The 27,654-nt window shown below is 55.2% G+C and overlaps 1 protein-coding gene across 8 annotated transcripts in view; it reads right to left on the bottom strand.

The window, feature by feature from the left end:
- Positions 1-27,654, bottom strand: part of SH3PXD2A (SH3 and PX domains 2A) — a 243,186-nt gene that overhangs the window by 27,174 nt on the left and 188,358 nt on the right. For all 8 annotated transcript variants that reach the window (XR_013824408.1, XR_013824409.1, XR_013824410.1 and 5 more), the window contains one exon: positions 3,274-3,387. Coding sequence is in view for 5 of the 8 variants with exons in the window: in XM_079901013.1 (XP_079757139.1) it covers positions 3,274-3,387 (114 nt within the window). In the remaining 3 variants the exon portion in view is untranslated. The remainder of the gene's footprint in view (positions 1-3,273; positions 3,388-27,654) is intronic.

Below are 27,654 nucleotides of genomic sequence, written 5' to 3'. Positions count from 1 at the left end.
CTGAGCCACATCCCACCAGGGCCTCCTGGGAAGTACTTATTTTTCCAGAGGGAGAAGAGTAGCCTGTTTGACCTGCTTCTTGTAAGCAGGAGGCCTGGACAAAAGGTTAGGGGTATGGATTCAATCCAGGCTGCACTGCCAGGTTACTGTGTCACCCTGGCAGGCTGCCATCCCTCCCTAAACCTCTGTTTCCTCATCTGTCTTTGGGGTTGACACCACCTGCCCTGGCGTGAAATAAGACAGGGACTGGACAGGCTCTGTGGAATGGAGATGAGGTCCTGTGTGAGGTCAGACTGGGAGGAACCTGGACAGCTGACCTCCTGCGGGTGCGTCCACCTGGTTTCTCTGTGAGCAGAGGAGCTTCACTTCAGCTGATGCCCCGCCTGGGGCCACCCTAGCAGTAAGTGACATTTACCCGGTTTAAACCAGGTACCAAGACCATCTCACTGGAGCCTCACAAAAGCCCCACGTAGCTGGCACTCTCCCCATTCTGGAAATGGGAGGCCAGAGGCACAGGGGTGTTCAGGAACCCTCTGAGTCACACACCTGAGCGTCAAGGCAGCACGCAAATCCACGCAGTCTGGCTCTGGAGCCTGGACTCTAGACCCTGCGCCCTTTAGGCACTAACAGTGGAGAATGCCTGGACCCTGGGGCCAATGCCAGCCCAGGGAGAAAGGCAGGTCATTGCCGGTGGCTGCGGGGCGCAGGGCACAGGCAGAGACCCAGGTTTGGGGCTTGGCTCTGCCACTAACTGCTCTGGGGACTCCGTGGAGGTGACACCCCTCCAGGCCTCCGCTTCCTCACCTCTGAGGCGATGCTCCTCACGGAAGCACCCTGCCATCGTCGGGCCTGGACCCTCCTCATCAGCAGTGGACAAGGGGGTCTCAGCCTCCACCTCGGCCTTCCTGCCCCCTACTGAAACGTTTCTGCATTCTCCACAGCACACCTGGCTTCAGGAGAAACATGAACATATGCCAGAACATCTGATGACAGAAATAAACCGAAACAGCCTCTTTTCTTCCTGAAGCAATGGAGCATGAGCTGTTAGGGAAGCTCTGATGGGACGAAGGCTTCCAATTTCTGCCTGTAGAGCTCAGGGGACCTACAATGGGATGGCAACAGGGCTGGGGTAGAGATGGCCAGAGACGGGACCAGGGTGGGCTGATCTCTTAGCCACATGGCTGCCCGTGCAGAGACTGGCGGACACACCACAGCTGTTGGGCCTTGGGCTGGGGTACTGAGTCCTGAGCCCCTCTGTACAGCTGCGGGGAGATGCCCACGATGTGACGATGGGACTCACAGCTGCCCAAATGTTGCCAGGGGTGCTGGCACACAGGTCCTATCAAAGTGTGCAGAGGAACCTCTCATCAGGAGGTTCACCCTGAGCATACACGCGCACGCGCACACACACACCCGCCCCTGCCCCTGCTTGAAGGCGGAACCTCCACTGGCTGCCTGGTTCTTACTCCATCGAGGTCAAAATTCTCTATAACCTGTTACTGCTTGTTCTGTGCAAAGCACCCAATCTCTCTTCAAACCAGCCTGGCGGCGTCACTGCCCACGCACCTCTCAGGCTCCTTCCTACCCACTTGGTGTCCTGGTCCTCCAGCATCTACCTGACGTCTCCACTCTGACTCTCTTGGCGTCACCTTTTCAGGTGGGGCTCCAATTCCACACACGCAGACACACATACACCCTCCTAGAATTGCTCACAAGAAAATGCTTCACGGAGAGACATGCGGCACGGTGGGAAGACCACTGGCGGAGGAGGCCGACCAGGGCTCAAGCCTTATGAGGACAAATACATATCTAAATATTTGCAGCCTCAGTTCCTGCATCTGGAAAATGGAGATGGTGACAGAGCCTTCCCAGGGTGGTGAGGGCATTTCAAGTACCAGGGCAGACACCAAGGAGTGAGTGAGACCTCAGTACACTCTAGGGATTGTTATTTCTGAAAAGCCCTGGGATACCCCCCAGAAGGTGGAACTGGATAGGAGGTGAGGCCTGGTGACTGCAGACAAAACAGACCGGACCCAGCTCAGGAGCTACGACCCTGCACCGCTGCAGAGGTGCGAGGGAACCAGAGATGAGATGGGGGACAGGCTCAGCCCCTGGGCTCGGGGAGCAGCCAGGAAAGGCCGAGCACCTGGCCTGAACATGCCAGCCCTTCTCAATGGGGCCTGGTCTCTGGAAACCTGTCACAAGGCAGACATGCACTGCAGGGGCTGCAGTACTGGTCAAGGGACTGAAATACAGCATTTACATGGGAGGAAGGGCGGGGCTCCGACTCCCTGCCGAGTAACCGACATTTGGGGGAAGGATGAAGACGGAGCTGGGGCTTGGCAGGCCACTTATTCTGGCCTGGGCAGTGTGGAATGGGGGGTGGGGCAGGGGCAGGCCTGGAGGTGGCCTGAGCCCCCGGTGGCAGGCACGCATCCCCCTGGCTCTCAGATGTGCCCATTTGGACGGTCTCCACTGACCGTTAGGGCAAGCGTTCCCGCTGCCAGAATAAGGGAGGCTTGGAAGCGACTAGGAGCAGGCAGCCGGGAACAGGGTGGCTCAGACTCGCCGGGCTCTGGCAGCCCGCTCTGGGGAATACCCAAGCCCACGGATAGGCTGAGCAGGCCAGTGCTGGCTGGGGTTGGGAGGAGGGGCAGGCTCCTTGAAATGCACTGGAGAAAACCCCAGAAAAACCTCACCAGGTCAGAGCTAATGAGAGAGGCTGACGGTGCAGGGCTGGAGCCATCCCTGGGTTCCTGCAACACTGAGAAATGATTCCCAGACCTGCCCTCCACGTCTGCACCCCTGACCGGGATAACAGGCTCCTGGAAGAGAGGCCTCTGAACAGGCTGTGCACGGCAGGAAGTCGTGTGCACAAAGTCCCTTTGGGGTCGTCCCTGTCGCAGAGAGCACAGTGTGGGGTGAGGGGGGCAAAGGTGGATCTCTGTGGGGACCCCCAGAGGAACCCAGGCCTGCTGGTGGGGAGAGGGACCAGCCCTAAGGCCGTTCTCCCCAATCTCTGCCCCAAAGTTGCCAAAGCCTGAGATCCACACCCCACGGGGATCTCCCCTCTAATTTTAGCCCCATGTGGGACCAGTAAGGACAGACGTGGCACAGGAGGTGAGCCTGTGGGTTGGCCTCAGTGACACGGGATCCTGGGAGAAGCAGGGGGGGAAACATGATCCATATCGTTCTAGAGCTTCTGATGGTTTTAGGGAGAAGGGTGAGAAAGCTGCATCATCTCCCCGACCCCTTGAACCCACAGGAGCTTACCTTCCCCAGTCTTGGAGGTGTTGATATCTGAGTCGTCCCGAGTACCATTCTGGGCCTCCAGGTAGGTGGCAGGGACCCAGCCCTGTTCCTCAGAGGTGCTCACGAACCACCAGCCTGCAGGGGGGACGGGAGAGCAGCCATGAGAGCCCAGCAGATGGCAGAGGTGGACGGGGCCAGGACAAGGAGGGAAGGAGCAGCGTGGAGGGGAGGGTGCAGAGCCACACCGCCTGGGTGCCTGGCAGACGTCTTGCCCACGTCCAGCCTCCTGGAGCCCAGGCTCCTCGCTGAGAAAGAAGAAACCAACACGCTCCCTGAGAAGAGGGCCTGATGGACCACCATCCACTCACACAGACATCTGATAACAAAAAAACCTGAAAATGAAATCGACACAATGATATGCCCAACACGTGAAAGTTACCTTGCAGGAAAGGTCAAGGGAGCTCTGACCAAACACAGAGATGGTGTAGGGTCCTTCAAGCCCACTAGGACCACCGGTGTGACCCGGAGTTGCACCACTTTCTCTGCTTTTAAAGGCACCGGGGGGTAAAGGCCTCACAGATACGTTCTAATGGTCACTGCTCCTGCTTCCCACCTCCGGTCAGTGGTATTTTCACATCAGTGCTACTCACAGCTGCCCTTCGGTATGTTGACAACTCAGTCGCAGTAAGTGGGCACCGCACCCTTGAGTGACCCTTGAGGGTTGTGGCCAAGTGATAACGCCTCATTCATTTTCTTTCCCCTTTGCTGGCTCGTTCATTCATCATTCAAACAAACGCTGAGCAAAGTACTCCAGGAGACCCCAGGGTTCCTCCCTGGCCAGCACTGAGGCCCCATCACCACGTGGCCACAGCAGTGAGTGGCTGCCTGAGGAGGGGCACAAGGGGACCTCCAGGCGCTCCCAGCTGGGCTTAGCCCTGGGAGGTGGTGGAGGCTGCCTGGGGGCTGCTGTGACAGCAATGGAGAGGGACGGAGGACAAAAGTCCCACCACTGCACAGGACCTCCGCACCCAGGGTCAGCACCTAGGTCTTCAACTTCTGATGCCCCACGTCACAGGCCTGGGAGAGCAAACAGCCTGTGGTCTAGTCTTGAATGCCCACTGCACCCCACCCTTTCCAGGAAGTTCCACAACACTCTGCGAGCAGCTCTGCAAAACCTATGAAACACCATGACAGCTGTGGGATACCATAATGTTGGATACATGTCCTTATGCGTTTGTCCACACCCACAGAACGTCTAGCACCAAGAGCGAACCCTAATGTAAACTAGGGACTCTGGGTGACTAGGATGTGTCAATGCAGGTTCATCAGTTGTAACAAGTGCACCGCTCTGGTGCAGGGGGTTGAGGATGGGGCAGGCTGTGCGTGGGGGGGGGGGGCAGGTGTACATGAGACACCTCGGTACCTTCTACTCAATTCTCCTGGGAACTTAAACTGCTCTAAAAAAACCAGAGTCTTCAAACAAAAAAAGTTAAAGAGAAAGTCTCAGACAACGGTCTGGACTTCTGTGGTCCAGCCCTTAGCTGGGTCACTGCCCCTCCGGAACCTGGGAAAGATGCCTTCTTTCCCTCCCTCTGCCGGATTCAGGTCAATTCCCTTGTCCTTCCCCCAAGTGGGATGGGTGTGGGCCACCTTCACAACACCCACGGCCACGTGCACCCTCTGGGCCTACCTGCCTGGGGCAGCACCGCCATCCTCCCTGACGCCCAGGCCACAGCGGCACAGCTACTCCGGAGGCTGTGGCTGAGAGACTCCAAAGAAGCCAGAGGGGTCTCTGCCTGGGATGCCTTCTCCCCCTCTCGCAGGCTCTGGGGGAACGCTCTCAGGAACCCCAACAGTCTGTGCCAAGAGGCCCCGGGCCCAGTGTTCTTCCACAGAGCCCGACTGGAGGTCACGGGACGGAGCTCCCGACCTCGTAGAGGCTCCTGCCCTGCGGCCCTGCCTCCTAGGCCACAGGAGTCGTTCTGACTGGTCTGCACTTCCCCGGACACTGTAATGGTTCAGGGGCTTTTCCAGGAACTGACATGGGTGCTCTGGCGACCTGAACCCTAAATCCCACGTTAACCAGGAATCGCAGGGGTGTGTGGGAAGAGACGTCCTGAGGGTTAAGTCAATAAAACAAAGTCAGGAGATGGAGAAAGTCAGTCTTGACCATCACTTGACCCTGGGGCGCAGGCGTGCTAAAGCTAGACTGCCCTGTTGGACTTGCTAATTACAGTGAGCCAGTGACCTTCCTGGGCTGTTCACCTGAGCCAGAGCGGGTTTCACTCACTCACTAATGCCACCCGTACCCAGCAATCAGCAAGGTTCATAATCGAAGGTCCACCATCATGAGTCAAGTCTGGAGAAAACCCAAGCCCACTGGGCACCTGCCACCACAGATTTTGGCACGTAAGGATGAAGCCCTCTGAGCCACTCTGGGTAAGCGGTCCCTCCCCGACCTCCCGCTCACAGGATAAGCTCCAAGAGCCCCAAAGAGCAGGAACCACAATTCCCAACTTGGAGTCACTTTTGGGAGGGTCTGGAAGGCTGAGGCTCTCACATGCCTGCCCAGGTCCAGGTCCCAATGCCAAGAGCTCAAAGGTTTTGGTTACCACACCCTCCAGACCCTCCCCAAACTGTGTCCGGGGAGATGAAAGACCAGTTCCAGCCTCCAAAGCCAAGCCAAGTCCTGGTAGGCCAAGGAAGTACCCTCAAGGCCTAGTCTCAAAGGGAAGCTCTTCTTCCCAGGAGAGGGTTTCCCCAGGATGGGCCCAGGCTGGGGCCGGGGACCTTATCGTCATCAGACAGAACAGGGATGTGCCTGGAGAAACAGTGGAGCTTGGATGCATGTGTCTCGTGGAGGATTTGCCAAGATCTCTCCCATGCCCAGCCCCTCTCAGCCTCTCTTTCTACACCAAGGTGTGTCCACCGCCAACTCCACCCTCTGAAACAACCTACTTGCTGTCTCAGTGGGAGCACAGTCTTTCCTTTCCTTGTGTGACCCCATGGCTTCCCAGGAAAGAAGGCGACTTGGTGATCTCCTGGACGGCTGGGCTGACTGTCTCCTAAGCCCTCTCTCTACTTCTGGAATCTGGGCTCCAAAGTCATCCTCAGCAGAGGTGAAGGAGGCAAGTCCCTCCATGGGTACCAGGAGGGCTTGCAGGGCATTTCTCCATCAGTCCCATCCAAGCTTGTCTGTGTCCTCACACGTGTGAAGCAAGCCCACCAGCCTGCTGACCTCTTGCTGTCCCCTCTCCTGACCTCTTCCCATGGCCATCTCCAGACCAGGGCCCTGCAAGGACCTTTCTCCTTGGCTCCAAGGGCCTCATAATCCCAGGATTTAGGGCTCTTTTCTGCTGGTGGCATCGTTTCCCTTCCCTCCTAACTTCACCCTTTGGGAACCTTCCATGTACTTTCTGCTCTCTCCCTCCCCCCAGGAGCCAGAGATCGGTGATGGAGGGATGGATCTGGACTTGTCTGTGCAGAGAATCTCCCAGGGGCAGGGCAGGGCTGGCCCTCCTCCTACCTCTGTTGCATAGGCCTGGCACTCAGGGTGAGCTGAGCAGGGACTTGCTGAGAGGCCCAGAGTGTGGCCGAGGTGCCCAATGGGCAAGGCGGCACGATGGTCTGTGCCTCACACCACCTGGGTGCCCCTTGGAGGTGCCAGGGCTGTCTCTGAGTCCTTCCCACCTCAAAATCTCTGTTACACCACAAGTTTCTATGGAGCGTGGGCCACATTACTGGCTGACTGTGACCATCGCACCCCAGGGCAGCAACTTAGGATCCTATTCTCCTGCTGCACTCCCAAGACTTGGGGCTGAGACTCTCAACCATCCTCACGGCTTTGTGGACCTGCCGACCTTGCCCGAGAACACTGGCCTGGACTTCCACTCCAGCCCTGACACACGCAGAGCTGGGCTGTGTGGCTTCGAGTCTCAGGTCCCTCCTGCACCAGGCCCTGCAGAGAAGAGCTTGCCACCGGCTGGGCTGTAGGCACCTCCGCAAAGCAAAGGTGGACAGGCTCAGTCATCGCCCAGGCAGGCGTGGCTGAACAGGGGCAGAGGTGCCTACCTAGCTACACGCAGACCTCCTGGGAGCCCTGGCGTGAGTCACACAGTTGGGCCTCTGGGGGAGGCTCCTGGGGCCTGCACCCACCCACAGCTGCTGACAGGCCTCTCCCAGATGCCAGCAGCTCAGACGTCAAATGCTGCAACTGGGGCCCCTGACCAAGGTCACCGCTGCTCCACCAAGGAGCAATTAGAGCCTGAACCACCGTGGGGGCAGCCTAGCTGGCCAAGAGGACTCAGGCGTCAGCCAGCCCTCGGGGCTCCCAGGCTCCCGTCCAGCACACACCGTGTCCTCATGCCTGCAGAGCACATAGTGGGAGGTAGGTTCTGTCCACACACACACGCGTGGATGGCTGCCTGTGCACCTGGAACAGAGGTGTGTCTGTACGTGCATCACATGATATGATTACAGTCAGACGCTGAGAAGAGCACTCCGTCAGGAGCTAACGTGACACACATTACCTGATGTCATCTTCAAGAACCTTACATTTTACTATCGTCATCATCCCCACTTGACAGATGTGGAAACTGAGGCAGAATAGATCACAATTAGGAAGACGCAGAGCTGGACTCAAAACCAAGCAGTCCAGCTTCACGACCCATATTCTTAACCACCAAAGAAGTGGAGTAGGTGCACATCTGTGGCACGCGAGAGCTCAGGGGTGACTCCCTGAGAACGAGTGTCCCTGAGTCCTTGTGCTTTATATATGTGCCACCTGTGAGTGGGCATGTCCACATCGCTGAGGGTTTGCTTTCTGTGCGAACACCATGAGTCCAGTCGCAGGTTTGAGAGTCTATGTCTACAGGTGAGGATCCTCTGGAGGAAGAGGGTAATAATTAGGAATCTAGGGTCAGACAGACTCAAATTCAGGTCCTGGCATGCAACTTCCTAGCTGTGTGATCTGGGGGAAATTGCTAAACCTTTATGAGCTCAGTCTCCCCTCTCTGATGTGGGAGTAATAAATGGAGCCCACCGCCCAAGGTTGTTGAAATGAACAGATGAGACAGAAGTAGCTTAGCTTGGGGCCTAGCACAGAGTCGGAGCTGAAAACCCTGAGCTCTGATCAGGGTGGTGGTGGGTATTTGGTATTCTAGACTAACAGAGTCAGCACCCATGGGTGGCCAGGTGGTGTGTGTGCCCAAGGAGTGTGTCAGGAGGTACTCAATACAGCTTGGTGAACTGACGTGTGTGTGTGTTTACTGATATCTATGGAATTTGGGGGCTGTCTTCTGGGGTTTCAGAAGAACGGAAGGCGCTATCTTTTGCAATATGGCTTGCTCTTTTCTCAGCTGATGCAATGCATGATAGCAAACACAGTGAGAAATGGGGCCAGGGGGAGATGTCCCTCCTTGCCCTACATATCTCAGGGCCCCCTCGGCCTGGCTCCGGTCCTTCAGCTCACACAGCTCCCCAGCACAGAGGTCCTGCAGCCTCCTTTCTCCTTTAGGAAGCCCTCCCTGACTGACCCCCAAGTCCCAATAGCATCCAAAGCATCACCCCCACAATTCACAGCAGCTTGTACACTCTGAGAATAAGTCTTGTTGGGACTCTAAGTATCTCATCTATTTTGTCTTTAGGGCAGAGCTGAGCTTGCAGCAAGCCGAACAGCAGATGAGGAAACTGAGGCACAGAGCCTAAGTGCTGGAGCCAAAGATCTGACTCTGAATCCCATCTTTGCCACTTCCATGCTCTGTGGCCTCAAGAAAGTGACTTAACCTTTCTGAGCCTTGGTTTCGCCATCTGTAAAATGGTAAGACTACCACGCAGGCTAGCGTGAGAACGAGATAAAGAACAGCGCGTGGGGTCTGGCACACCAGCAGGCACCCATTAAATGGAAGCCATGAGCTTCACTGAACGAAGGATTAAAGCCACAGGACGTGGGAGGTAAGGTGGCCGGCATTCGTGGATGCCCAGGGACCAGCCTGAGCCACAACGTCTCACAATATCTCATGTCCTCGGAAGATGGATCCAAACTCCAAGCTGGCCTCTGCCACCCTTCCTCTTCTGTCCTCCTAGCCTCCGTTCTTGGGAAAGGAAATTCAGCAAGGTTTTACTAAAGGACCGAGCTTTGGACTGACGAAGTGGCCACACCTGTGCCCAGCTGGGGGCAGTTGTTCCCCGACAGGCTGCCAGACTTGGCCTTTTCCCAAGAAGTCAACCCTGGTTCCCAGGCAAGAGGGGAGCAGGCTCTTTTTTGTTGTGGGGGCAGAGGACTTAGTGGAACAGGAGTTGGTGGGGAGCCCCCAAGGGGCCTGGGCTAGCTGGGAGGCCCCTTACACGCCCTGGCACCCCAGCCCGGCAGCCATGCTCTACCAGCGCCAGCCAGGCCACTGCTCAGGTAGGTCTTCCCAGCTGGAGTGCCTTATGCTGAGATGCCCCCCAGAGGGGGCAAGAGAGGGCTACCACGTCCATTCTTTTGAATGGGAAACTGCAAGCTGATGTCTAGGAGCACTCAGATGCTGGACGTACAGGAGGAGGCGTCCTTCAGGCGGCCCCAGGCTAAGCCCCCGGGCCCGGGACGGCGTCTGGGAGCTGAACTGGCCAAGAGCCCCAGAGCCGCCTCACGCTGGCCTCTCCTGGGAGGACTGCGTGTCCACAGTGCCAGAGAAGAACAGCATTCAGCGAGGCTGGCCTATAGGCCAGGGCCCAGCCCTCTCCAGGAGGCAAAGGCCCAGAAAGAACAGCAAGTTCACCTGTCACAGCATCCGACCGGCTCAGCGGGACGCACTAAAACCCACCTCACAGTGGCTCAGGGGCCGAGGGTGGGAGAAGGCAGCACCGGGTGGCCTGGCCAGCACCTCCAGCTCAGGGCAGCGCTGGAGGACTCCCCACGCCAGGTGGGGCAGGGAGCCCCTCAGCCACAGCAGGCAAAGCTCTGGGCCAGAAGGTGGGCTTTTCCCTCTGTCCAGGCTGAGCGTAGTCCTTAGCTGCTGGGCCAATTGCAAAGCCCTTTCAAACGGACTCTAACTGGGGTGGAAAGGGTGGAGCTAGAAAGAGAGTGAGGCACGGACACACACACACACAACACACACACACACACACACAACACACACAGACAGACAGACACACAGACACACACACACACACACACACACGCGCGCGCGGAGGGAGTCAGAAATGGAGACAGACAGATGGAGGGGATGGGAGGACCTGGGAGAGGGACTGGGGGCCTTAGCCTCTCTAGAAGGGGGCTGAGCCTGGCCAAGGGTGGCAGGAAGTGATGGGCACTCCCAGGCCACTGCTGTCCCCAGGGTGACCAGCCCACAATGGCCTCCTTAATGAGAATGGATAATGAGCTCATTAGGGCCAGAGGAGGCCAGCTGCATGCGATCAGGATGTGAATAAAGTCCTCTGAGGTCACGGCTCCGAGTAGAACAAGACAGCTGGTGGGGGAGGGGGACCCCACTCCTCCCTCTCCCTCTGCAACTCCCCCAGTCCTTCGAGGTCCTCCATGAGGTCTCCCCAGCCTGCTCACCCCAGGATTCAGCCCGCAGGTACCTCTTAGCCCCTCTTCCAAGACAGACCTCAGTTTGGATCCTGGCTTCACCACGTACTCACTGGTGACCGGGAACAGGGCTGACCTCCTTATCACAAGAGTATGAGCCGGGGGCTTGCCTGGTGGCACAGTGGTTGAGAATCTGCCTGCCAATTCAGGGGACACGGGTTCGAGCCCTGGTCCGGGAAGATCCCACGTGCCACGGAGCAACTAAGCCCGTGAGCCACAACTACTGAGCCTGCACGTCTGGAGCCTGTGCTCCGCAACAAGAAAGCCCGCGACAGTGAGAGGCCCGCGCACCACGATGAAGAGTGGCCCCCGCTCGCCGCAACTAGAGAAAGCCCTCGCACAGAAACGAAGACCCAACACAGCCAAAGTAATTAATTAATTAATTAATCAATTAATTAAAAAATAGTATGAGCTGCCCATAGGGTTGCCTGGCATCCCGTGGTGCACTTGGGCTGGTGTATTGAAGACACATGGTGTACTCAACAACCAACCTTTACGGAGCACCTGGCACACGCCAAGCCCTGTTCTAGGCATCGGGACGCTGCAGAGAACAGCCCAGTCAGGACGCAGGCTCTCCTCCTCTGTCTCCCCCTGCACGGCACCCAAGATGGGCGCAGACACAACCTGTGCACTGGCGCCGGGGCCAGCGAGAAGGCTGGGCTGCCTCCCACTAGCCCTGGGCGCCCACCCAGAGGATATCAGGCAGGATGAGACAGACTGGGCGGAGTTTGGAACACAGCAGCCTTGAGGTAACCTCCGAGCCTGCCTTTTCTTCCCCGCCTGGTCCTTCACATGGTCTAACCCAGAGTATCTGTGTGTGCAGTGCTACTGTCTGCCCAGGCCTATGCGAGGGCTTCCGTGTGCAGGTGGGCAAGGGGTGAAGGAGCCAGGAGCAGAGGCACAGTCCCAGGCCTCGAATACCTGCCCCCATTCTCCACGTACGCTTGGCTCGGGCTTTGGCCCCTCCGTGAGAGTGAAATGTCCGGGCGTTCTCGTGTCCTTTCCTTGGAGTGGTTTGGAAGAGGGGAGGAAGAATTTGGGGGCACTGAATGGTGGACGTAGGGGAGATGCTGAGGACGAAGGGGGCTGAAGGGGGCCTGGCTAGGCACATGTCACCAGCCCTGCCCACCTGGCCACACTACACCTGGCACAAGGCTGAGCCTTAAGGGACGGCTTCTGCCCTGATCCCCCTCCCATAACCTTGGGGCAGATCTGAGGCTTCTACCTGAGAGCGGCCAGAGATGTGGGAAATGCAGGCTGTCCACGGCATGCTGTGCCTTTAAGAACAATGAAAGGAGGCCACCCTGGGCCAGGCCTCCCCTGGTCAGAAGGCTCTGTCACTGCGGCCTCTTGCCAAGACACACTCCAGCTCACAGCACGTGGCCTCTACAGTCCAAAGCAAACAGGAGCGGGTGACAGTCCCTCCTAGTCACCCGCCTCCTCGGAGAGGCTCCCCTAGTCCCTCCCAAAGTACCTCCACAGCCCCTGCCTTCCTGCCTGACCCATTCCTCTGGTCCCACCTCTGGCTCCTACCCTCCTCTCTGCTGCCCACAGCCTCCCCTTCCCCCAGATGGGGCTCTCAGGCCACCAGGGCCCCAGAACCTTCCCATGGCGCCTAAGGCCTGAATTCCAAGACCATTAGCACAGGCTGTTACGTCACAGTTTGGAAGGCTCTGTAGATCTGTGGCAAGAAGACAGCAAGAACTGGGCCGCTGCCACTCCTCCCCCAACCCTGCTCCAGCCTGCCCACCGCACTGGACGAGCCCAGGAGTCCAGCGCTGGGTCTGGGCAGGCCAAGGTCATGAGCAAGGCACCCAGCAGAAGGCAGAGAGGGGGGACATGCAAAAACGATGGGTAGAGGAGAATCACGTCTTTAAGCAAGGGCTCTAGGGTGGGGTTGCCTGGGTTTAAATCCCAGCTCTGCTGCTTACTAGAGCCGCATGATTTTGAGCAATCGCCTCAATTTCTTCAACTGTAGAATGGACCTACAGTATGCCTACATCTCACTGTATTGGTGGATGAGTAAATCTATGAAAAGGGCTCGGAATAGTGCCTGGTTCCTGGCAAGGCGCACCAAAGAGCTATCACTAAAGTTTAAGTGCAAACCACAGCGAATTTTAAAGAAGGAACCAAGACCTCAGTGCCTCTCAATGACTGGTGTCAGGGCTGGGCAGGGAGGCAGGTGGTCTTAGGAGTCTGGAGTTTCTAGGAGAGAAAGCCTCTTGGTGTCACTGTTACTTGGCCTTGACCTTAGAAGGTCTCTACTGAAGATCTGGTTCTGTGCTTGGCACAGGTTGGGGGCAGGGACAGGGCAACCCAGGCAGCCTCATGCCATAGACACAGTGATTGTTGATGCAACATTTGAGGAAACTGCAGACATCAGAGATGAAACTGAGTAGTCAGGGAAGAACTCTTAGAAGAGAGGAGACCTGAACTGAACCTCAGATTAAACCTGGAGGGAAGGAGGGAGGGGAGACGGCAATCTGGTGGGAGGAGCAGGATGGGCAGGTGATGGGAGTACATGCAGCCCTAACCATAATGTTCACCATGCTCCACGGTGGGGATTCTTCCAGATGACGGTGAGAGGGGCAATCACCTTCAATGTCACTGTCCTCCACCTACCGTGAACAGAAGGTGGCTCAGGAGGGTAGGATTGCAAAAAGGTATTTTCTGCCATGATTGTAAAGGATGCAAACGGTGGGCGAGATGTGGCTCTGCAGGGTGAGTGAGGCATTCAGATGGACGGAGGGGCGGCAGCGAGAAAAACAGAGAAGGGAGGTGTGGACTTCTCAGAATCACGACAGGAAGGTTAAAGTCTCCCATGTGGGTTCCTGAAAAAATGTTCAGGGCAACAAAAGGGTGTTTCCCCTGATGTTCCAGGCAAGAGGGAGGGTAAGAAAGAGGGAAGCTGGCAGAGACTGAGTGCGGGCGTAGACTGCGTGGCTCTATGGGGAAGGGGGCCTGCGGGGCACCTGTCCGAAGCTCGGCATTTCCCCTCCGGAGTCAGGGGCTCACACTGGAGGGCGCTGACTGGGAGGGTGGCGGGCAAACGGCCGCAAGGCGGAGATGGACGCGGCACGGACAGCTGCCCTCCGCGAGCTCGCATTAGCGGGTGTGAGAAAAGGCCAGAGAGCACTTGACCGAGAGCCTGCCAGGCCACCGCGAGCAACCCTGAAAGACGCGGAGGCGGGAGCGAGGCCAGAGGATGCAGAATGGGCCACAGCCCCAACTTTCAAAGCAGAAGGTAGATTCCAGAGTAGAGGTGACCTCAATATGGGTCCTGGTGAAGGGAAACCTGGGTTCCCTGTGGGGTGGCTGGAGAGCCTGGAATGCGGTTCTGAGCATGACCAAGGCAGCTCTGAGTAGAGACAACAGGAAGGAAGGGGGCCAGACCATGTGGGATTCTGGTTAGACATGAACTGCTGGCCCGGCGGGTCTGGGATGTGTCCAAGCTGAGCCACCTGGACCTTGGGGCTCTCATGATCCTGCTGGGGGCTGCAGGGCTGCAGCGATAGATTCGCAGCTGATGGCCGACCACAGAGGTCACATCCAAAGAGGGTGTGACAACTCGCTGGTTGCACCCACTGGGAACCTGTGCCGTTGGATGTTTTAATCAGACGCAGTACAAGGCCGGAAGCTGTGTTGGCCGCACCATCTCATTTAGTAAAGGCTGTGCCAAGATCAGAAGCCAAAAAAAAAAAAAAAAGAAAGATCTGAACAGATGGTAATGACAGGTCAAATCCGTCAAGAGAAAAGGTGTAAACAGAGAGACAAAAGGACATGGCTCAGGACAGCGGTGTTATACTTCACCGTCTAAACTTTTTGGCGTCTATGGGGGCGTTATTCATAATTATGCCAAAATCCTAGGTGCCAACTGGGAGTGTCTCAGGCATTTGGGTCGCATGGGTCACCCTACTTGGCAGCAAGGATGAGAAAGTTCCTGGAGTTTGGGGGGTAGACTATAAGCCCGCGAAATCTTAGGCTGTGTTAGGAAGCACCCGGACTGGGTGACTCACCCAGGTGCTGGCTATAAAGGAGCGGTGCCAGGACGGGCACCCGCGTCTGGCTCCCAGTACAGCAGCCACGCGGCTCGGCTTAAAAACGACTCCAGCTGTTGCCACCTTCGCAGAAAGGGACCAACGCCGCCTGCTCTTTCTGTTAAGCTCCCTGAATTTCTATCTGACCAGTGAGCCGGGAAACCAGCCCCTCATCTGCTTCGCCTCCATTCTGTTAGTGTCCACAAAGCAGACCCAGTTCTCGGGAGAGTCATGGGCGTGGCCTTTCCCCCTCTTGCCATGCTCCCCCAGGAAGGGGCTAACAGGTGATTTCTGCCCCCGTCTCTAGGTAGCCTCTCCCTCACCCTCTCTGAGCGCACAGAGCAAGGCGAGGCAGGGGCACCCTGGCTGACAGAGTTTTCTGGCACAAGATCTCACCCGAGGGCTCCGCCGGGAGAGTGCCTTTGGACCAGCATTTCTGAAACCTCAGATATTTCCACACCATGGATGACTTTTGCCATATCCTTGAACTACATATACTGTGGTTCACATAGTAAATATATGTTTAAAGCAATCTCCCTTTGTTTTTTAACTTCAAGAAAATAATTTGTTTAGGAAACTTCAGATTGCCATCATGAATAAACAATTAGGACCACCAGCCCCAACCATAAAATTACGGAGAACAAAGCGACAGAGTAAATTCGAGCTGTGCTGTGACCGAAGAGGCTACGTCTGTAGCCTGCTTCCTTTTTGTTACAGAGGCAGATTTATGAGAGAGCAGTCAGGGAGAGTCGACCATCAGGCGGAGATAAATCAGGCTTGGAAGAGAACTGAAACAGGACAGGACAAAGTTCTTTTTCACCGTGTGTTACGGCAATATTAAATACTGCCTCTCTGTACCGTCTAAAAGCACCCTGTGTACCGCGGTGTTGCATGGGTGACGTTTTTAGCTAGAACACTACTTGGTCATTCAAAATGGCTGACAAAAGAGGATGAAGTATCCTCGCTAGTGAGATGAGGATATTAAGGAGCATATACTTACCAGGGTTGTGCTGAGAAATCAAAAAGAAAAGAATGGGGGCCACCTTGCAACGTTTCTGGTGTCTTATATGAGTATATCCAGTCTGGAGAAAAGAGCTGAGGGAACCCTCCGTAGCTGTTACCAGTCATTTGAAATATAAGGGGTTACCCTTATCCTTTTAACGAGTTTACTCCAGTGCCTAAGAAGTACACATGGATGAGTCTGTATACTTTTCCCCTTTTCTCTCTTTGCTAAAAATGGAGGCTTCTTGGTCCCAAAATTGAGGTGGTTTCAACTAAAAGCCTTAGACTGACAACAGTCCCCTCCCTTCTAGCTGAGTTCAGCCCCTCTTCAATTGGCGCAAAAATAAAACAGGGGCAATTTCAACTTTAAAGACCATGTCCATAAACGAGACAAACCCACTCCGCAATTTGTCTAGGGCATCCCTCCCTCCAGACCCTCCTTCTTTAATTTCTGGGGAATTTTAAATAGAGGTCTTGCAAAAACCTGCACCGCCTGACGTCAACAGCTCTCTGACAACGTGGATTCTTCCACGTGGTGTGGGGAGGAGCCACTGTGAATGCTGATGCTTTTCCAGGCTTCTTTCCCAGTTGGGATTTGGGAGCCACTGGTGTCACCCTAGGAGACTGTGGGAGAAGAATGGTACCCGGGAGTGTCCCGCCTGGGGTCCTGTAACTGTGTTTCCCAAACCTCAGGCATTATAAAGCAACAGGCATGCAATTAAACAGTCTGAGTAGCACCTGTACTAGTGTTTTCTTTAAAAAACAAACAAACAAACACGCCCTCTGTCTTGCTTTTTTGTGCACACCCAGCAGAGCTCAGAAGCCCCAAATATGTTGGCCTTTCTGATCCATCACCGTGCCGGGGCCTCATCTTTCAAAACCATTACGTTTGCGAAGTTCCTGTGTCTCCCCATGAGCTGCCCTTCTGCTCTCGTGCCCTTACGTTCCCCTGACACCCTGACCTTAGGTTTGGGTTGGCTGTCACCCCAGCTAGACCAAGGGCTCTTTGAGGACAAAGGCCAAGTCTTGCTCATCTTGGCATCCTGTTGAGCTCCTGCCTGGCTCAGTGTTTGACAAAGAAGACTCAGTGAGCAGTTGTTGAACACGAAATGCAATGACAGATGGGCACAAGGCTTCCTCCACCTCGCCTGGCTTCTCCATCCACACCACAGTCCCTCCTGCTTCCCTTGCCTCAGTTATCTCTGAGTCCAGCCCCTGGGGTGAGCGCTGGGCATCTGCTCTACAGCTCCCATTCCTCTGGCCCCGGGGCCTTCTGCCTGGCTAGAGACCAGCAGAGCTCTTCAGCCCCTGGGCAGTGTTCCCTCCTCCGGTCCCCTAAATTGGGGAGGTACCTCTGATTCGCAGCACCCTCAGCTCACCTGGAGGGATTTGCCCACAGGAACCCGAGCCCGGGAGATTTCTGTTGCTTGTTGCCAAACTTGCCCAACATCACCCGGTAAGCTAATACTGCCACCCGTGAGCTCTCACAGTCTGCTCACCCACCTGACTGGGCCATTTTCATTTGGGCCTCTCCCCTCACAGGAATGGAAAAGCAAAGCTCAGGGAGGTCCCACAGGCCAAGCGCCAGGGACAAGCCCATGCCCTGGGTGAGGCTTCTGGAAGAATGCTGAGGGATTCTATGCGCTAGCGGCCCCTCCCCAAGCCCACTCAAAGCAGCCTCATGGGCCAGCTGCAGACCTCCACTGGGACTCTTGGAGCCATGGTGTCTCATACAGAAACACGAAGCCCGCCTCCATGGTGGGTGCAACTCATGGAGGGACCTCCGGAAAGAGCAGCCCCAGAGCCCTGCTGCCTCCAAGCCCCAGAGGGTGGGTGGGGAAAAAGCTACACAGAAGAAACAGCTGCTCCCACCGTGGTGCTTCTGCCCTAGGGAACCACAGAGGATTCACCAAGAGGCAGCAGAGTGTGCGGGGAAGAAGCTGGCAAACTACCTTAACTCTCTGGGCCTCAACTTCCCAACTTCCCATAAAATGGAAGTCATGCTACCTGTGCTTTACAGGGGCAGGGGCGGTGATTACAGCACAGAGGTGTCTGGCTCACCGTGTGATATATAGGAGGGGCTTCAACAATCCCTTTCTTGCCTTTCCCAGGGTTTCTGCTATCAGTGGTATCCAGAAAGCAGCAAATGGGTTAAGTTGAGGCCGGAATACCCTGGGCCTGGGATGACCATCCTGGAGCCCAGCTGGGTTTGTATGATTTAGGAAGGTTCCCTCCCTGAGCTTCTCCTGCCTCTGGGCAACATCTTGTCTTCTTAGTTCCTAAGATGTGGTCTAATACAGCTCCTACCCCAATCCAAGGAGAAAAGGTCACACCCCTGGTCCAGCTGCCCCAGAGACTGCCTGTGGCCAGGTGTCTCATTCTAGTCTCACCACAGTTACAGTGATTGGTCAGGCAGGAGTGACTGACACCCATGGACACCTATCAAGGAGCTCCTTCCACTTCTGCCCTGTTAATCTGTGGTGACCCTGCCCCCAACACTCAAAGGGGAAGGGTCTGCAGAGTCATCATCCCACCTTCTGGCACACCAGCAATCACAGTCCCCTCATTCCCCAGGAGACTGAAGGCTCCATGACACGGGGATCAAGCCGTCCTTGCTCATCCCTGTGCCTTGATGTCTGGCGCATAGCAGGAGATAAAAGTTGGGGAATGAATGAGTGCCTCACTTCTAGCCCCTGACTACACACTCACTTAATCGCATGGTTTGGTTTTCTCCCCTCTGAATGAGAGCTAGCCTGTGATCAACACCACACCAGGGTCAGCAGGAAGATCCTGGTACCTGATGGCAGAGAGAGAGGGTAAGAAGCTGGGAAGTCACTGACCTAGCCTGCCCTCCAGAACTCCATCTCCTGGCCTCCATGGGGTCATCCCACCACCTCAGGGCCCTTGGAGGAGAGACTCTGTTCTAGAAGTGGTTCTAAGGTGGGGAGGCCTGGGTGGAATAAGATAACAGATGTCTGGGGATCGAGGTGGGCCTTGAAGAGCTCCCCCCTTTAAATATGCCTTTGCAGTGACAGGCCCAACACACCGCAGCTGAGTCCCAGCCCTCAGCGATGGCAGGCTCTAACTTCACTTCCCAGGAAGTGAGCAGTATCGCCATCAGCTCCTGTTCCCCGATGCTGGCCTGCCCCTTAGCCTAGGATGTGGATGTCTCCATCCCCTCTCTCTGTCCTGGTCTCTGGATCAGAGTTCCTACCAAACCTGGCTCTGATACCATCTAGGCCCCTGAGGTGGGGGGACAGCCCCAAGGGGGCTAAGAGATCAGGGTATGGAGGGCAGGCTAGAATCCTCCTCCCAGCTGTCACATCAGCACCAACAAGACGCTCTGGCAAAAGCGGAGGCTTTCGAAGGAGGCCTTTTAGGTCCAAGGAGGCGAGTTTGTGTCAGCTGTGCAGTGAGGACTGGGACACAGGGCTGGCGTGGAAGCAGAAGAATGGGGTGGAGCACTCATCAGGGGGGCACTGCGGCAGGAGCCCTGGGTGCTCCATCCCCCTGTGCAGAGGTCAGCTTCCTCTCTGTCCTCCAAAGGACAGTCAGTTACAATCTGGCTCTGTTGGCGAGGGGGTCCAGGCATTCTCCACCTCTGGTTTTGCTCCCATTACCAAGGCCAGGGGGCAGCATGCCCCTCCCAGTGTCAATACTCCAGGAGCAGTATTATATACACCCAAGTGTGAAGGAGTTGATCTGATGCTTGCTGAGGGGGTGCTGGTCGAGGCAAGGGGAAGGGGATAAGAAGCAGGCCTCCCAGGGCTGGGTTGGGGCTAGGAGGGGTGAGAGTCCCATTATTTTGTTATCTTCACGGGCTGGCGGGGGTCTGCTCCAATATGCTAAGCCATTTTCATTATATCCCCAGCCCGCTGTGCTAAGTACGTGGCAGACGTGCAGAAAATGCCAGTTGAAATATGCAGAAGGGTCAAGACGCTTGGTTGGCGGGCAAGACGGAGGTGAGGATGCCCCAGGTAGGCAAAAAAGACTCAGGGAAAATGGGCTTCTCCAGTTCACTTCAAGGAGGAACAGCAAACGGGCCGGGCAAACCCCTGCCCCCAAATGAGTGGATGTTGGTGGAACTCTCCTATGCTGGGCCTTTCGGGACCCTGCGCTGGCTTGAATTTTGGACTTTCTTTAAGTCCCAGAGTGATTGCTTTCACAGACCTTGTTTAACTTGAGAAGGACGGGGGAGGAGGGGCAAGGAAAACTGCATTCTTCCCCATCAAAGCCAAGAGTCCAAAGTAATACTTCTGGTTGTAACTGATCCTGGCCTGTTTGTGATTACGGCCCCTTGCTCGCTTTCTGGCAGAACAGCCCTGGAACCCCACAGCACGGCTGATGGGGAGAGACACCCCTCGCTCACTTGAATAATCTTGTCCTCGTCTGACATGGCCAAAAAACATCTGTCAGCCTATCTGCTTTCAGCAGTTCTCCAGGGCAACTCTTCAAAACATCACTTTATTTTAAAAGGAGGGAAACAAAAGCCACCCCCAACCCCTACCATAAAATTCCACAACACTAATCATATTCCTTCTGTTACCAGCACCATCCTGGAAAACACAGCAGCACCAGCTGTCCCATTGGCTGATGCAAATGGAAGGAGAGAGGGAGGCTCCGGATTGGACAATCGCCCTCTTTTGCCTATGCCCTCCCTTCTATTAGTGGAGCGGCGCGCGCACACACACACACACACACGCGCACACGCACGCACACACACACACACACCCACACACACCCCCCCCCCTTTTGCTGTCATAGCACAGAAGGGGCTTAGCAAAGCTCAAGACTATTTCTCAGCTGTTCTCTCCCTGGAAATTTAATCTGCGGAGCATCTGGCCTCACAAAGCCCATTCCAAAGGTGTCCAGGAGCCCACAGGCCCTGTGATCATTACAAACCTAGGGATGTTTGTAGCCAGTGACCCATTTGGCTGCTCGGAGAGCTGGCTGAAAGTCGTCAGCATGGTCAGATTCCCCCTTGTCTACTCCCTCTAAGCTGAAACTGGCTTTTTCTTGGAGCCTCAGGGGTTAGAGGGGATCTTAGGGGTTCTGGAACTATGGAGATGAAAGGTCTGCTTCTTGCCTGGCTTGATAAAAGCATGATGGTCAGGGGAATGGCAGAGCCTGGTATCTGGAAAGCAGCCGTGGCCACTGTCTTCACTCCTAATCACACCTCCCTTCTACAGGTGAGGGAAGCTGATGCTCAGGAGGTAAAGAGACCTGTCTGAGATCAAGCCACCACTGGTTAGTGGGTGGCTGAGCTTGGAGCCTAGATTGACCGAGATCCTCTCATGCAAAGCTTGTCATTCCTCCCACGAGGGCACACGGCCACTCTGCCCATTCAGATGACACCCCGAGCACGGTGCCAAGTGGCAATCCATTGACCCGATGCCCTAAGCAAGAAGTAGGTGGCTGGAACTGGCAGAGAGCCCCCCAGGGCACAAGGCGGTCGCTTGGCCAGGCTGCGAAGAAGCCTACAGCCGACACTGCAGGCCCTGGGCGGGGCCGAGATCCCAGGCCTTGCTGCGGGTGCATGCTGATGGCAGCAGCTCAGAATTCTGCCTCAGTCTAACGACGGAGAGCACACTGAGCGGAGAGGAGGCTGGGGCTCTGTGAGGGCACCCGTGAGAAGTACAGAAAACAAACGAGAAAAGACAGAGTGTCCAGAAACACCAGGCCTGGAGGCCTGGCCAACCTCCACAGTGACCCCACCGCCTGCCTCGGGGGGAGGGAGGAATGTAAGAGGCGGGGAAGGCAGTGCTTTGGACTGCTGGGGGGACAGCTAGCCAGTGGGATAGCCCCACTTAAGCCCCAAGAAGTGGCGTTGCTGAAAGGGGGAGTCTGCATTCAAGTTGGGGTGTCTGAAAATGACCTCACTGTGGGGGAAGGCACCTTGTCTGAAAAATAAGCCTGTTTGAGCGCAGGGGGCTGGGGAGGACACACAGGGAGCGGCTCTCACTTGGGGCTGCCTCTGCTCTCTGCGTCCAGGCTCCAGCTGTAGCAGCAGCTGAGCGGCCCAAGGTGGGGAGCTGAAGAGCCAGTTCACCTCCTCCCTTCACCTGGGGGACAGGCTGGGCCTCAATCAGTCAGGAGAGATGGGGTGCACCCCGCCCTGGGCGGGCAGCGCGGCCTCAAAGGAGATACCAGCATGCCTCGGAGACGGCACCTCTGCACCAATGGTCCCCAGCCATGTGGCAGGCCTGCCACAAACTCTGTGGGACACTGGGCAAGTGACTTCAGGCCTCCATTCCTCCTCTATCAAAGGGCGGTTCGGGCAGATGGTCCGAAATGTCTCCTGCAGGTTGTCTCCTGCCCCTGACGTTTGAGGCGCTCAAGGCACCCCTCCGGCCTGTTTATCGCTAAGGGAACGTCTCCTCTCGGGCAGCCCCGGCACCCGGCTGGATCCCCCTCATCTGTGCCACGCCACACCTTTGCACGTGTCATTCACTTAGCTTGGAGCACTTCAGATCCTTGTTCAAGGCCTACTTTCTCCAGAAGACTTCCCTGACCACCCAACCCAGCCACCGCCCCATCTCTGAACTTGACAGTATTCATGAAAGCCCAAGGCACCGGGAGCCGACTGTGCCTTCTAGTCCCACCCTCCCGCCCCCTCAGTAATACCACCTGGCCCCAGCAGCACTGTGCTCTCTGCCTTGCGCATGGTAGGTGCGCTGTGAATGTGATGGACTCGCTGCATCTGGGCCTTTACCCTGCAGGTAAGAGAGAGCCCTAGAATATCGTCACCTCCAGCAATGGGAAGATAGGGGCGATTACTTCAATGGAGCTCTTCATTGGGTCCTGTGGGGTTTGGGGCGGGGCCAGGACAGGCCTTATTTATTTGGACAAAGGGGAAGGCGTCCTGACAGGCAGGACCCAGGCACAGCCCAGGCTCTGCTCTCATACCCTCAGTCCTGGTGAGCGGATCTCTGGTGAGATCCCAAGTGCCCTGGACCCATCCACCCATCCAGTCCAGCCCTGCCCCGTGGACCTGGCTGAGCCATACACTGGAACAGTCACAACTCTTCTGCAGGAAACTGAGCTAGCGAGCTCCCCTTCCCTTTCATACTCCGTCTGCCCTACCCCTTGGCCTTGCTCCTACCCCAGCTGGGGCTTCAGCGGGACTGACCTCTGCTCTCCTGCTCTCTGTGGCCTGGAGAATTCACACAGCAGAGCGCTCTGGGGTTTGGCTTTTCAAAGAAGTAAAATCCACAAGGAAGAGAAATGCAAACACTGATTGCATTACAGATTTCCAAACACTGTACAAACAGCACTGGATAAATAGTGTGGAAGCCCATGCCCCACCTCCCAGCTGTGCAACCTCTGGGCAGGTCACTTAACCACTCTGGGTTTCAATTTCTGCCTGGAAAGGAGAGAATGCCAAGATCTGCCGTTCCTCTTACCAAGATGTTGTATAAACCACATGGTTTTATATCTTGTAAAACAAGCTATTCTGATTCAGAAACAGGTCACCTTGAAAAATGTCCCAAATCCCCTACTAGCTGGCATAAGCAGCCACTTACTCCCCCAGTGGCTTCGATCTCCCCAATAATCCCCCGAGCACGAGTGTCCAGAGAACAGACACGCAGGCTTCAGGCCACTGGGCTTAGAACATCCCTTAAAACACAAGGTTCTGGGACACAGTGATCCCAGGGTGGCCAGTGGCAATGCCAATGGGCCAGATACAACAGGAGAGAGGGCTCTGCTATCACAGCACACCAGGCTCAGAAACCCACTCATGGTTCACTCACTTTGTGGCCAGTCGCTGGCTAACTCCTTCTCTGAGTCTGGCTTTCCATCACCTCCCATGGTGCCTGGGCCACTTCCCCACAATCCAGTCCAATGAAAGCTTACACAGGCAGATGCATTTTAGCATGAGGCTGAGAGGTCCCTGACTTAGAAGGGAATGTAGAGCTGGGGCTGAGACAAGTAAATGAAATAACAACCCGTCCCCCCCCCCCCGCAATAATTCCATACAGCATATTCCAAACATAGATAGAAATGAAGTTCGGCGTTACATGAGCCAGAAGCTTCCCTCCACTTCTTGGGATTCAACAGCTCAGCTCCCAGGATGGAGACCCCAGTGAACACCAGGCTTCACGACTGAGTCACCCTGGCTGTTCCCCCACAACGAGGCCAGGGAGTCCAGGTCAGCCCCCGGGAACCCAGAGGATGAGGTTACGGAATCTGAAAAGATGCTGATAGAGATGAGGACTGTCACCTGGGGCAAACCCCATATCCAGCAGAGCAATTACTGAAAACCCAACTGCTGAGGGGTGTAATATCACACAGCTGCGGGATGATCTGGGGAAAGAACAAGGGGTAGCAATTTTTCAACCCAAAGTCTCCTTGGTCCTGACAAATTATAACCCAGAAAGTGCTACAGTCCCAGGGTGAAATCTGTTATGTAAGAGTGCAGGAAATGTGCGGACAGATACTTTCCCTGCACTTCAGCAGGTCTGTCACTCTCCTGGGGACAAAGCGTGTGTGTGTGTGTGTGTGTGTTGGCGGCAGGTGGAGGGTCTCCGGTGTTGCCCATTCCCGGGGCACCTGGTCCAGGATATGTCTGGGGAGGGGAGTGGAGTCACCAGTTCGCTACACTATAAGACTCCCACCTGGTGTGCGGTGGTCATTACCCCTAGAACAGCACGCCCTGGCCCGGTACCACGTGGCCTCTCCTACTTCTCTGTCCGTACCACCTCTCCCCCAGAGTAACTAGCCCCTGGTTCTTCCTCTATTCACCAAGCTCCAAGCATTCTCGGCTCCACTGGCGCCTCTTCAGAGAGGCCTTTCCCGGCCACACTCTATCACCTCCTTCCTCTGCTTAATCTCTGTCATGTGCCCGCTTATCTCCTGCATTGCACTTTTCAGAATCTAGACTTATCTTCCTTGTTTACATATGGCTGTTTCTCTACCACATGTGAGCCCCATAAGTGTAGGACTTTGTTGGCTTCTGTCACCTCTGGGCACCAGCCTGGCACTTAGTCAAGTAATATGGACTTAGTGATGACTGATCACCTGAAGACTGGCCTTGCTGGGCTCTGGGGAGTGTGTGGTTCAACTGGTCCCCTGGTGTTCAAACCCAGAAAAGCAGCATTTGAGATGCTTGTGAAAGGACTCAGTGCAATCTTGCTTGCCCCCCTCCCCCAAAAAAGGGGAGGCAGCCACGTATCGCTCCAGGGCTGAGGCTGGGATGAGCTGGTGTCACTGTGGTACTTCAGCTGGATGGATTTCCAAGGTCACCATGGAACCACACCTTTTGTGCAGAAATGTCTATTCAAGGAAAGGCCGTGGGACACGATAGGTCCATACAGCCAATGTGAGGTCAGTGTGACCGGCCACTCCACTCGCCCCACCTGAACAGGTGGAGGTGAGACAGAGGGAGCGCCTGGGGACCCGCTGCCCCACCCAGCCGCCTGGCAGCTGGCTCCAGGCAGGTGGCTGGCAGCACTCAGTGCTGACAAGCCCTTGGATGTCTTCCTGACAACTGTCCGTGCAGATCTAGCTCAAGGGAAGAGCTATTGCCAGTCCCGGATACATCTTCCCCTGACATCTTCCTCCCCACAGTCAGGATCACTTGCTTCAAATACTACTATTCTCAGATCCCTCTCCTGCTCACCTATTTTCCATGGCCCCATTCTTCCTCTCCATCCACTGCTGCCCAACTCCCGCTTTCTTCACCAGGACACACCTCCTGAGGCAACCAACCACACACCTGCCTTCCTGTCTTAGGGCCTCAGTGGGCCCAGCCTTCCACCTGGCACTCCACTCACATGGAACTGGAACTCCTTCCCCTCTCTCCTATCTAATCCCCCTCTCTCAAGGCCGAGCTCAATGTCTCCAACTCCTCCAGGCAGCCTTTCCCGACTATGCTAGTCCCCTTGCCCCCAGCACTTCAGTTCTGTGCCATGCAACAGAGCCACTGAGTGACAGCCAGCATGAGGGTATCACAGGTGGGCCTCTCCTCTTCCCGGCCTTGCATGGAGCTCCTGATCCCACGAGGTCTACTCCTGGGTCACCAAGGGGAATCGGACTCCAACTCTTCTCCCTGTCACGGGCTGGGCCAAGGAGAGCTGCCAAGCAAAGGCTCCAGGGGGGCGACTCTGGTCCCCAGCATGGTGTCCTGCTGTCATTACCCTGTAGTAAGCTCCCTCCATGCCCTACCCACCTCACTAAACCATCAGGGCTGAGAGAATCTTCAGACACCATGAAATGGGGAAACTGAGGACACAAGAGGGCATCTAACCAGAGGTGAGTTCCAAAGTCAGTTTGTGGTAGAGCTGCCCCAGTCCAGCGGTCTTACTAGCAACTATCACAAACTGAGCATTGAATTCCTCTTGAAGCAGCATATGTTGATACTAACCCTACAGCGGTGGGTACAGTTATCTCCTTTTTGCAGGTAAGGAAACTGATGCTTAGAGGATTCAAGTAACTTCCCAGGGTCACCACTAGTAAGTGCCAAATCAATATGAAAACCAGGCTTACCTACGTTGAACCCATATCTTTAATTGCTAGGCTGTCGGGCAATCTCACTCTCAAAACCATCTCCAGCCCAGGCGACTAAAGCTGGGCTGAGGGGCCCAAGGCTGGATTTGGACGCTCACTTCCGTAGATTTATACTCGATGGCCCCTTCCCTTCCAGGCAGCTTCATGAAGTGGGCAACAACCGCACACCAGAGACAGTCTTGGACCAGAACGGACTTTGGAATTGCTGATTAGCCTGACACAGCAGGACCATACATGTGCTGTACTTAGAGAGAGAAGGGTGTCAGATCAAGGCTTTCTGTCAGTTGGGACAGGACCTCGTGGGGACCAGTCACCACATCTAAATGGGGCTGGCTCACTGGAACCAAACACTTAAAAAGCTGTTACAGAGTTAAGAGAGTTAGGTCACTTATCTGTAATGCAGACTGCAACAAACCTGCCCTTCTAGAAAGAGCCTATCCTCACTTTATTGGGACATGTCTTTTCAAGAGCAGATTGGCAATCTGAATGACCAATCAGCAGGTTCCTTAGTAAGCACAGAATCTAAGTAAAAGACACAGAAGATATATAGGAGAAGTCCATTTAAGACAGCAGAAAATCTGCAGAGCTATCCCAGTCTCACAGTACAGTCCACCCACTAAGTACCCAGCATGCTCACATTAATTAAGTTTAAACTCCATAAAGGCAGGAATCGTATGGGTATGCACCCAATCGGCATAGAGCCTGGGACAACAGAGGTATTCAAGACTTGAGAAATAAATGAAAGAATGAATAAACGATGAGTATATACAGTGTATTTCTCACTTACAAAAAGTCCGTGTAGGACCAGTTATAACAACGTTCATGAAGAAATACCTAAGTAACAGAATAGATACATCTTCAGTGTTAAGAAGATTCCAACTCACAAAATACATGGCTGAAGAATGCATCGTCTTTGACAACACAAAATAATCATTATGACACACAAGTCTGAGGGGAAAGCTTATTAGTCTGTCTTCTTGATAAAGATATTCCTCAAATAATGAATAGTTACATTTCATTGAAGGAAAAAACAAAGCCCATGTAGGAAGCATCACTGTTCTCTTAGACTCATGAGGAAATGGATCCCTGCTTATATCACACAGTTAGGGTAGCATTAGATCTTAAACCTAATAGACTCCTGATTCTTTGTTCTCTTTACTACGCACAGCTGCTAAATAAGTAAAGTAGATGCAGCCCACATGTTCTGAGGTTGTTTACCCCCCATTACCTCCTCTCCTTAAAACCTGTGCTCCAGCAGCCACTGCTGAATAGGTTGGCAAGATA

This window comes from Stenella coeruleoalba (genome assembly GCF_951394435.1).
Source record: "Stenella coeruleoalba genome assembly, chromosome: 16".
Taxonomy (NCBI): domain Eukaryota; kingdom Metazoa; phylum Chordata; class Mammalia; order Artiodactyla; family Delphinidae; genus Stenella; species Stenella coeruleoalba.
Note: the sequence above shows the minus strand (reverse complement) of the source record. Positions and strands in the feature narration are given on the sequence as shown.